Source organism: Merops nubicus, unplaced genomic scaffold (assembly GCF_000691845.1).
Source record: "Merops nubicus isolate BGI_N331 unplaced genomic scaffold, ASM69184v1 scaffold1624, whole genome shotgun sequence".
NCBI lineage: Eukaryota > Metazoa > Chordata > Aves > Coraciiformes > Meropidae > Merops > Merops nubicus.
In genome coordinates, this window is record NW_008602045.1 from 35,220 (window position 1) to 46,617 (window position 11,398).

General features: G+C 37.2%; 1 protein-coding gene across 1 annotated transcript in view; it reads left to right on the forward strand.

The window, feature by feature from the left end:
• MBOAT2 (membrane bound O-acyltransferase domain containing 2) overlaps window positions 1-9,896 on the forward strand; it is a gene marked incomplete at its 5' end in the record, with an annotated part of 34,271 nt that extends 24,375 nt beyond the window's left edge. Inside the window, 5 exons of the mRNA XM_008938181.1 lie at window positions 117-220; window positions 566-630; window positions 5,415-5,547; window positions 8,050-8,201; window positions 8,753-9,896. Of these exons, the coding sequence (XP_008936429.1) occupies window positions 117-220; window positions 566-630; window positions 5,415-5,547; window positions 8,050-8,201; window positions 8,753-8,975 (677 nt within the window). The remainder of the gene's footprint in view (window positions 1-116; window positions 221-565; window positions 631-5,414; window positions 5,548-8,049; window positions 8,202-8,752) is intronic.
• Window positions 9,897-11,398: the final 1,502 nt, after the last annotated feature.

The following is an 11,398-nucleotide window of genomic DNA, read 5'->3' on the forward strand; positions in this document are numbered from 1 at the left end:
GTTGAATCTGTAGCCTTTACAATGTGATAAATATTTTGAACAAACTGTATGTTGTGTGGTGCACCATTTGTAATAGGCAGTTTATAAATAATTTGTTTGGTTTTGTTTCATTGCAGCAGATGCAATTAATAATGCAGCAGGATTTGGTTTTAGAGGCTATGATAAAAACGGAGTTACACATTGGGATCTGATATCAAATCTGAGAATCCAGCAAATAGAGGTTTGTTTCTGGCTCTTTCAAATAAAATACATGCCTATGTAGGTAGTTGCTTGTAATTTCAGTAACTTCTCCTCTGCATTTTGTTCCTCAAGATAGTGAATATGTTTTAAGTCAGAAATGACGTGTTCACACCCTTAGGAAAGGATGGAAAATAGAGTCTGTTTTGAATATGTTGTACTTGTCAGATGACTTCCAGAATATTTTGCAGTTATAAGTAGTTGAGTAAATACCTTATTCAAGTCATCACAAAGTCAGGGTTTAAAAAATAATCTATATGTCAGAATTTTGAAATATTTGGTACCACTTTACCATTACGGAAATAATTAGTTTGTTTTTACTTTACAGTTTTCCACAAGTTTCAAGATGTTTCTTGACAACTGGAATATCCAAACTGCTCTTTGGCTTAAAAGGTATGTATTTCTTAAAGAAAAGCTTTTTCTCCACTCACGTTTCTTAGATTAATATTTCTTTCAAGGTAATTTAACATCTAAAGCTAAACCCCACAAAACATCTCTTGTTTAGCAACTGCATGGGATGTTCTTCCTGCAATATTTGAATTAAAGCCTCTGAATTTAGGACTTCTTTCTTAATGTAAACTGTCAGGTTATGATAGAAACTGTTTTTTCTGTGCTGGTCACAGGGAATGTAAAACTATTAATCTGCAGAGGTGCGTCTCTTCTCTTTTTCTCTCTTAGCATTCAAAGCAGTGTGTGTTGCTGAGAGCAGCAGGCAAAATATACATCCTAGCCTGTGGAAGCTCTGCAATATTTTTAGCCCCACAGTGATACAGGAACTTCCATATATTCTCTGAGAGAACTTTCTGTGCTTCGTTTATGATGAGTGCATGACAAATACCAAACCCTACAGTGTGCTATCAACAAAAATTGCAAATGAATATCCCTCAGATGCGCTTTTTTCCTTGTCTGGAAACAGATACAGTGCCTGGTGAACTACCTCATTTTACCTTTACTACTTATCTGTCGTAACTGAAAAGTAAAAAAGTGTTCTGAGTAGTGCATGGGTGGCATTTCCCTTCCCTAAGTCTCTGTTTAGTTGATCTTTTATCAATAGGTGCAAGTTTAACAGAGACCCCTATCTTGGGTTCACTTGGAGGACTTTATCTCTTAATCTAGGATGGCTGGCAACAGGATGTTTCTTCCATCAAATTTCTTGATGGTGTATTTCTTCTTCTATAATTTCTTCCATAAATACTTTTCTGACCCAATTAAAAACAAAAGTGGAATTTTATGTGACTATTCTAGTTGGCTCAATAAACAATAGAAGCTATTGCCAGGGCAGTCAGCAAGGAAGAAGTGTGTGCTTGCAGGTATTGAAATGTATCATCTAATGGAGTAAATAAACTATTGTGTGCTTGCAGGTATTGAAATGTATCATCTAATGGAGTAAATAAACTATTTGGCTCTTTTAAAATGTGTTTTAACTTATTTAGAGAACAGTAGTTTATCGGCATTAAAACTCTGTAGGAAGAAGTTGTTTCAACAAACTTCCAAATCTCTTAAATGCAATGGTTATAAATAAAAACTCCTTTTATCAGAGAATAGTAACATTTCTGTTAAGAATTCAAAGAAAAAAATGCAAATCAGTTGCTCTGGGTAACATTAAAAGATGTGAAGAAAAACCCAAGCATCTTCTTTAATAGAAATTTTTAAGGACAGTTGCAGAAGAATTTTTGAGGTTAATCTAAATCTATATCGATTCTCCCACAGTCAAAGGGAGAAATGTGGATATTTTCTTGAAGTTTTGTTGCAAGGAAAAGACTGTTTTAATGATGAAATATGTAAATATATATATATTACCAGTACAGAATATATATATTACCAGTCATTTAGTTGGTTGCAGTGCTACAGCAGTTTAGCTAGAGGAAAAACTCATTTACTAATTTAAACACCTACTTTTAATACCTCACTTGTATGCTGAAGTACCTAAAATCTTAGCCATTTACCTCACATGAAATACCACACATCAGCCTCTGTTCTGTTCTTTTCTGATACGCCCTAAACAGAAAATGAACCATCAGGATTATGCTATAGATTATGCAGAAGTTTATAAACATTTAATTTAGATCACAAAATACAGCAGTTCAAAGGTATTACTGTTAAAAGCATACAAGTTAAAATATGTATTTACATAGTAGCATACATCAGCAATATGTATCATAAGAATGTTTCTTGACAGGGGAAGCTGGTTTTCCCCCTTTGCCTCTTCATTCTTTTTTCCGAAGAAAACATCTAATTCCATTTGTCATTGGTCATGATTACCAAACCTCTGTGGTTCTTGTTGCTTTTTTCTGGCATCTTTCCAAACTTTCTGTATTCTTACAGTGAATGTAGTATTTCTGCTAAGACCTTTCTTAAGGGTCTTTCCTTGGCTTGTTACAGGCAGAGTTGAATGATTTGAGTGGATTAATTAACTATATTTTCTTTAGATAACATTTTTTCTAATACAACAGTGTTACGTTTATTTGATTTGCAGCAGCAATCTACTGCTGATTCATGGTCAGCTGATACTCAGTGTTTCATACTGTGGATCCATATTTATACTCAGCTACAATTTTTCAGTAACATTACAGGAAAGGGTACTGGTTTGTATATTCCACTTTTCTTAGTAGGCGTTCTATACTTTGGACTTCATCTTGTTGATTTTAGAAGATCATTCAAGTCTGTTGAGATTATTTTGGATTCTAGTGCTCTCTATCTGCTAAAAAAAAATGCCAATATTGTCCACCCCACCTCCTACCCCAAAAAAGGAAGGGAAGACAAGGTGGAAAAACATACTTCTTAGTCTGCAATGCAAGCTAGTAATGGAAGTGTAGAACCAGACCAAAGGTAGTGCCTTGCTGAGCAGCTGGTGCATCTTCCCACTTCTAGAGCAAATTATGGATAAAATAACCTGAATTACCCATATTTGAATAGATTTTTCTCAGCCTGTTGTGATGACTGTATTTCCTTGATCTACTTTTAGGAATGTCAAGTGAAGCATTTCAACACAATTTATTATTGACAAATCCATGGAGGAGTTTCTTTGAAATTGAAGCATGATGATTTTTTTTTCTGGTATATCTCTTCTCTGATTTGCATTGATGTAGCTGAAATTTGGTTAGCTCATGAATGCTTTGCAGGGGGAAATTTAATTAAACTAGGTTAACCCAACTAAAGATTGAAGCCATTTATCAATTTATGAATATAGACATCACTAGCAACCAGCCAATGAAATACACATTCAGGATTGATATTGGTACTAGAACAGTTAATGTTCTGTAAGTGTCTAGTGTGCTGGTTTAATAAACATTTCTAAACACTCCTCTGTATCTGACCCCGAGGAGTTTGAAAAGCACAATGTTTGCACACAGCTATATGCAAACCGTGCCTCCCCTCCCAGGGCCCTCAGGGATACCAGCCCACACCTCCCCCGGCGCGGGAGCCCTCTGCTCGGACCCGCTGCCCGCTGGAGGTGGGGGTGCCTCAGCTCCATGCGAACCCCCAGCCACGCGCCGGTTAGAGCAGCGTGCCAGGAGCTCACGGGCATGCAGCGGACAGGGGTGAGGCTCTGCTCCCTGGGCACTGCACTGGCAGTCCTAGCTGCGTGCAGGCTGCTCAGGGTCTGCCAGGGAGGGTGCTCTGTCTTGGCCAAGAGAGATTGTGATGCCGGCGAGGCGACTCCTGGTAGCGTCAACCCAGATTTTGATGACTAGTATTTTGCTCCTAGATGTGCCTGGCTTGTTACAAATTTTCCTAATGCTTCTGTATTTTCTAGGCTGACATTCTTTGTCTGAAAAGTCTCTTTGAAATTCCATGGTGGTTGTTTAGTCTGGCCAGTGTTGCTTTCCTCTTTAAAGTGGTCTATTCTGGGCAGATGTCCTCAGATAATTTTGTGTGTTACACATGCATGCACCTGCACCCTTCTTAGGTCCATGTTCTCATCTTAATGGCTGTTGCTAGCAAAGCCCTTTGAGAAGGGGAGAGGGTTGTGCTGGTACACCACACTGACAGTCTCATAAAACTTACTACATCTATTTGATGGGAATAAGCTAAATTAGCTAAATATGCTTCTGATCTTTCCCTGTTCAGATCCTGTCTTTTTACCTTCTGCTCTTTAATATTGACTCTATCACTTGCTGTCAGCGATCTTTTGTATATGTGGCTGTTGTAGTAGTTGCATTAGTAGTGAGTGTTTCAGCCCTCTGTATGGTTAGCTTGCCATCTTTGAGTAATAGGTATGCATTCTCTCTCTGTGACTTGCTGTGTGTTTATAAAACCTTTTTACATACTGGTGTCTATGGCCTTTTTTAGTTAAGACTAATTTTTGTATGTTATCCTTAGATTTGTGTTCATGCTTGTGCTGTTTATTTTTGCTTCACGTTTGTGTGTTTCTGGTTCCATATTTCCTATTGCTTTTTGGTTTTCAGATCATTAAAGACATTAAAGAACTCTTGATGAAGCCATATCAGGACCTTACCATGTTTCCTATCATTCTTCCACATCATGATGGTTTGTCACTGTGTCATTAAATGTCGTCTCCTAGAAACTACATTTCTTGGATTCCTTTTTTCCTTCTTCCTTCTGCAATTTCTTACTGTAGGACCTTGCCTAATAGTTCAGAGTCTCGATTTTTAAATAGCAGAAATCAGCACTCTCCTGATTTGAAATTCTCACATCCCTAGAGTCATTAATTATAATTTTGTTGTCATGCTCACCTAACTGCCCTACACAGATACATTTTCAACTGTAGCCTATTACTCAAAATTGAAGGTGGTTGTTGCTTTTCCCCTTCTCCTGTAAGTTGCTTTCTTTTTATGAAAAAATACATGTGATTCACCACAAGAGTTTACGTTGTGGTCTGTGCCTTCCACTGTAGCTTTTCAAACACATTCCTGGATGGCTCAAGGTGTCTTATTAACACCAACACCCATTTTCAGATGCTTGTGTATTGCTTCATTCTAAATATGTGTCATGTGAGCTGGCTCTGAGCATAGGAGGGGTTAAATCAGGAGCTGTGAATAGCTGTAAGTATTTACTGTAAGTTGTAATATAGTGACAAGATTATTAAATAATAGTAAACTGCAATTGCATTGTGAATGAAGTCTTGGACATGAACCTTCTAACAGTATAAATGATAACTGGGAAGATTGTTGATAATTTGTTTTATTTATCTTGAATTGTCTTTGCCTTGCTAGAGTGTGCTATGAGCGAGCCTCCTTCAGCCCAACGATCCAAACCTTCATCCTTTCTGCCATCTGGCATGGGGTTTATCCAGGATATTATTTGACATTTTTAACAGGAGTGCTAATGACACTAGCAGCACGAGCTGTAAGTACCAAACAAGCATCTTTTTAAATAATAAGTTTCGTAAAAGAAAATTTATCATTTTCCATAGTCCAAAGATGTGCTTTGCAGTTAGTACCCAGATGGTCTGGTAGTGGTGCAGAGCAGTGGGAATGATTGCAAGCATTGATCGGTGGAAACAAGCAGCTTATAACATAGCATGTCTTCTGAGAGAGCTCTTCCTCTGTGTTAACTGATCATGTATCACTATGCCAAGCTGAACAGGATGTTGTTATCTAAGATGATTTTGAAAAAACTTTCTGATGATGAAAAAATTACTGATAAGTAGCTTAAAATTTCAGTTCAATGCTGTATAGAGTCTGCTCCCTCCCTAATTTATGTCCAGTACTACTGGAAGGTGGTAACTAAAGAATGCTCCCTCTGAACCGGCAGAAAAAAAAAAAAAAACTCTAGTGCAGTGACAATTCAAAATTGGCTAACCATCAGTGCGGTCAAATTAACAACCTTCTGCAGCTGCTTTTCAGAGCCATGTGGAACCAGAAAATCTGTCAAGAAAACTCTCAGAGTTCTGCTTGAGAAAGCTGCATAAGTGCTGAGGCAGGTTTATCAGTTACTTGGTGGGAAAGAGGAACAAACAAATTAGATGTCAGCTCAGAGCAGCAGAACAGACTGCTTCTGTGTTCCAAGAGCCAGGAGAATGAGCAGTGAAGCAGGCAGCTCTTTGCTGCCCTACTAGCTAGGGGAAGATGATACTTCAGATTTAGATTGTTACTAACTGTAATAAAACAGATGCTTCTTTCTTTCACAAAGATACGGGTGCAGTCCTTGTTGGCTAGAATTGACTCCTTTCTTCACAATGGGTACAGCTCTCTTCATTCCAGACTCTGTCACAGTGAACTTTTGACATTTATCAGCCAGGGGCTGGTGCAGAAGCCAAGGTTCAGGGACAGCTCACAGGTAGAAGTTGTGTTCTCTCACTAAGGCAAGTCCAGTAAATCAGAGTGCTCACTGCACTTCATCCTGGGCTTCGCTAGCAAGCAGCATTGTATTCATATTTCATATGTATCAATAGGCTATTAAATAAACATATTTTAAGTTACTCTATTAACAGGTACTTAATAGTAACTGATAAGACGTGTTAGAGGTACTTAAGCATATTTGTTATTTAACTCTGCTAGATTTTAAGTGCAGAGTTTGGCAGCTCTGATTCATGCTTTCTTCTCCTGTCATGCCTAAGCATGTATTCAGTTTGATTTATTCCCCTTAATCATTACACATTTCATAATCGGGGGATTGCTAGAGGCAATTGTAGATTAATCTTAACAGTTGTCCTTCAAGTCCTAAAGTACTAGATTTTTGTACAAGAAATTCTGTGAAACTTCATGCAAGTTTTACAGAACTCAAGAATAAGTCATTGCACGTGACCATAGGAGAAAACTGGGAGGAGATGGCAGGATGAAGGGTATGTGGCTAGAATTACTTGTTTTACTTAGCTTAACGGAACAGGGGCTGACTGGGAATGCAGTATCTAGAGGGGAATTTGTGTAAGAAGGACAAAAAGGATAAAAAACATTTTTAATGTAAAGAATATCAACAGGAGGTAGCTTTGGACATGTTCCTTAGAACCTAGAGTTCTAAAGAAACTGAAGGTTGCAGAAGCTAAGCTGTGTACTTTGGTGTGCAAAAAGAGGACTACCTCAGGGCAGATGACTGCAAGGTGGCAACTGTGATACCAAGCTACACAGAGTCTGACCTGAGCCCCTTTTGGCTTGTCAGCAAATACATGTGTGAGCAAAGATGGCAATTCAGTGAAAGGCAAGAGGGGCAAAGATCTACTGGTGTCTCTTTTGTTATAGATTAAACAAAACTGAACCAAAACCTGTGTGTATTTTGGATTTGGATGTTTTTTGTTTGTTTTGGGTTTTTTTGTTGGTTTTTTTTTTTTTCTTAAATACCTTTAGTATTCTATTGTTTGAACGGAATTTTACAAACAAAAGAAAACAGCATAAAAAACTGTGTTATTTTGTAATAGTCCCTCTTGATATTAGTTGGTATTAAGACTTCTGAAATGCATCATTAGAACTGATACTTTGTATATTCTGATGTATACCCTACTTGCTCTAAAATACATATTATTAGCAAGTATGTGAAAATAGCTTACCATAGAGAAGCTTCAACTGCTCCAACACTCCGTATTTACAGAATGCCTTGATAGAAGAGAATGTCTCATTCAGACAAGCAGTCCAAAACTGCCTTGTATTTAGAGGGGCATTCATTTATGTAAATTCTGCTTAAAATCACAGATACTTAAATTCCTGTGCTGGGTGAAGCACACTGTCCTAAGAGGCAGAGATTTTGAACTGACTTGTTTGAAGTTGATGGGCATTTTAAATAGTTCAAAGGTATTTGACCAAACTGTAGCATGTAAATTCATTCTATGCATTTTATAAAAGTGCAACAAACTGTGCAGTATGATAGCTCTCAAAGTTTATTCCCAAACTAACTTCCTATTATCTGCTTTTTCAGATAAGAAATAATATCAGACACTATTTTGTTGAATCTCCTGCTGTTAAATTGTGTTATGATATTATAACATGGATGGCAACTCAAGTAGCAATAAGTTACACAGTGGTGCCATTTGTACTGCTCTCTGTAAAACCCTCTTTCACCTTTTACAGGTAAGCACATTCTACCTGTTTCCTTTTACTTTTCTTTAACTATGAATAGAAGTATTTTCTGTGGCATAAGATTTCTGAAACTAATTTAGTGGTAACTGCAAGATTGGTTTGTTAGCTGAGCAGACTGTACTTTGTGTTCAAACTTTGTGCTTTGTATGGGCAATGGTAAAGTGCTCTTGTTCTCATATCATAACAGGCTTGTCTTTCCCGGTGCAGAGAAAGAAAGAAAGGAAAAAAAAAAAAAAAACCAAAAAAAACCCCCACCAAAACCAGAGGGTACTTTTGAGATTACTAGCTAATGACTTCCCAAAAATAACTTGTGAAAAAAAGCTGAAAGCAGACTTCTGTGCTTTACATCTTTGTTACAGCAGTAAGTGTTGGGAAGGAACACTTCACTGATTTCCCCCTCACTGCTTTTCTTCAAGGCAATATTAACGTCTTTCTGTCTTACATGCAAAGTACTGTATGCGAGTAGGTTTTGACAGTTTATTCCTTAAGTGTCCTGTGCAAGCGGTCGGTTTCACTGAATTGTTTTTTTGTTTATTTTTTAGCTCCTGCTATTTCTGTCTTCATATTGCCAGCATCCTGGTGTTGTTGGTATTTCCACTGAAAAGAACTCAAAAAGGATGTAAAAAGCATGAAAGTGTCCAGCCCACGTGGTCCAAAAAACTAGAAGAAGAAAATCTTTTGCAAAAGAACAGTTATTCCACAACAAATAATAGTTTTGGTCAGAAACAAGAAATAACCTGCAGATATCAAGCATTAAAACAGTGATTGAGGAAACACTATGATGAATATATTTTGTATGTTTTCAGAAACCCATTTTTAGCACCTTTTAAAGGGGTTTGTATTTGTTTGCAAAGATGTTTAGTAAGAAAAGAATGCATTACCTAGGGAAATCACATACAATAGCAAGACTGGAAACAAAGCAAATTAACCCCTCCCATGCCATGTCCCTGTGGGTCACGCCTTATATGAAGATATTACCATTATTTCAATGGGCACTCAGGACTTGCAAATATGTCCATAGGGTCATATGTGTGCCCTTTGCTGAATGTACGTTGTGTATCCCAAGGCACTGATGGGGTGGAAAAAAATTGTGTCAATCTGGGATTAACAAATGGAAATTAATTTTTCCAAACGAACGACTTGCCTTAAACCCTCTATTTACTGAAATATTGTTTCTAAATGGGTGTTTTCAAGTTTGATTTTATGTGGAAAGCATATTTCAAATATGTAAAACTATATGCTATAAAGAACATTGAAATAGGAAATGCAAAGTCATGAGAAGGCTTTTGAATCTTTAAAAGGGAATTGCAGTAAGCATCTCAGTATCTGGAGGGTTTTCTTAAAGTATCTCAAACTATTACAGTACATTTCACAACTGTAAACATTACTGATGCCAAATTATAGTTAGGTTTCTTTGATAAAGAGTAATTATTTACAGCCCTTCTGAACAGATTAAAACAAACAAACAAAACAAAACACCTGAAGGTTCACCTTTTCCAGGACTTGATAGCTCTATTCTAGGTTCCTTTTACTTTAAAATACCTAAACCCAATAAAACACTGCCAAGTGGGCTTTGCACCTAGAGAAGGAAAGGCAGCTATAGGACACGGAAGACATGTGCAAGCAACAGGACTTCAACAAGTGTGTTTTTAACCATAAATGCTTGTTCAAAAATAGAACTGTTTTTAAAAATTATTTTTATTACTTAAAGTTGTTTTGGATTTTCAGGCATACAGTAGTCAGTTGATGATGCTTTCAGTATAAAATGGCAAAATTACCTTGAGCTCTTGAGCGCATAGGTGGTCAATTCTGGAATTACTATCATAACAAATTTCTGTATGCTTGATAATTGATGGCCCTTTATCCAAAGAAGTGTATGAATTTGAAGAGAAGCTTTTTCTTTAAATGACAATTTTCAATGCAAAGGTCACATCGTATTTGTGGGCAATGTAATGAACGAAAGAAATCCTTCAGAATATCTAACTTACTGAATTACGGAATTGTGTCAAGGGAATAATTATGCAGTGGTTATATTTTTCCAGACCATTTATTGTGACGATGGTCCCTACTGTTAAAGGGCTACATTTTAATTGCTTGTATTCTGTATTTTCTTATAATTTTTTTTACGTAAATGCAAACTGTTTATCCCTATGGGGTTTTTTTAGCTTTAAAACTGGCACAAAATACTACCAGAGAAAAAACGCAGCTGGCTGATTAATAACCTACAAATGAATTGAGAAAAATTTTGTCATAATATTTTGAACCTTAAATTTTTCATCAAAATATCTGGCAGTAGCAGGGTGGATATTCTTAGCACCAGAAGAGCAATGATGGTCCTCATCTTTGGTGATACTGCCATGCAGAAATACCCCCACTAGTGCTGGCTTATTCTCTAATGAACCAGGTCGTCGGTCAGGTCAGAGCTGTTTTCGTGCTGTGACAGTTCTGTGTCCAGCCATCGGCTCCTTGCCTAAAACTCCAGGAGGACAACATACCTTTTCCATAAACACAGGTTAGCACTAATTAACCTACACTGTCTGAAAAGGGGAGCTAAACATGAAATGAGTGGATGAGTGTTTAGATGAATAGGGATGTTCACAGCTTCAGTGACAGCTGTTTTGTCTTTAAGATAAAATAATCTGAGTTCTAAATCCTTATTTTGATTACCCAAGTAGACTTCCCCTTACACGGAGTCGTGACTGTCATATGCCTCTTTGAAATGGTATTATGATTTTTTTCTGTTGCTTAAAAGTAAGGGCACACTAGTTTCTTTGTTTGATTATCTTTATGAGATACGGAATCAGGAAAGACTCTAATCCACTTTCTGTTCTTGAAGGGACATTAACATAAAATAACAAGTTACAATTGCACATTTGCAGGTGGGTGAGTAGAACTAGGTTGATTCTTTCAGCATTTGTTTCTGTTGAACTTAAATTCATCTACATATCTACCCAAGCAAGCACTTCTGGATGCCAGTGAAATGTCTAATGTGCCATTTTCCCCAGTAATGTTCTGGTACCCTTGTTTTCTTGTTTTGGCGTGTGTGCCCCCATGTGTGGTGGAGGCTTCCTAATTCTTCATTATGAAATGTGAACATAGTGGTAAGCACTCCCAGAAAATAAGCAGGTTTAGGATGTTGAAGACTGGTACTTCAGTGTGAGTGAATTCACAGGTAGAGTTTTGTTCAG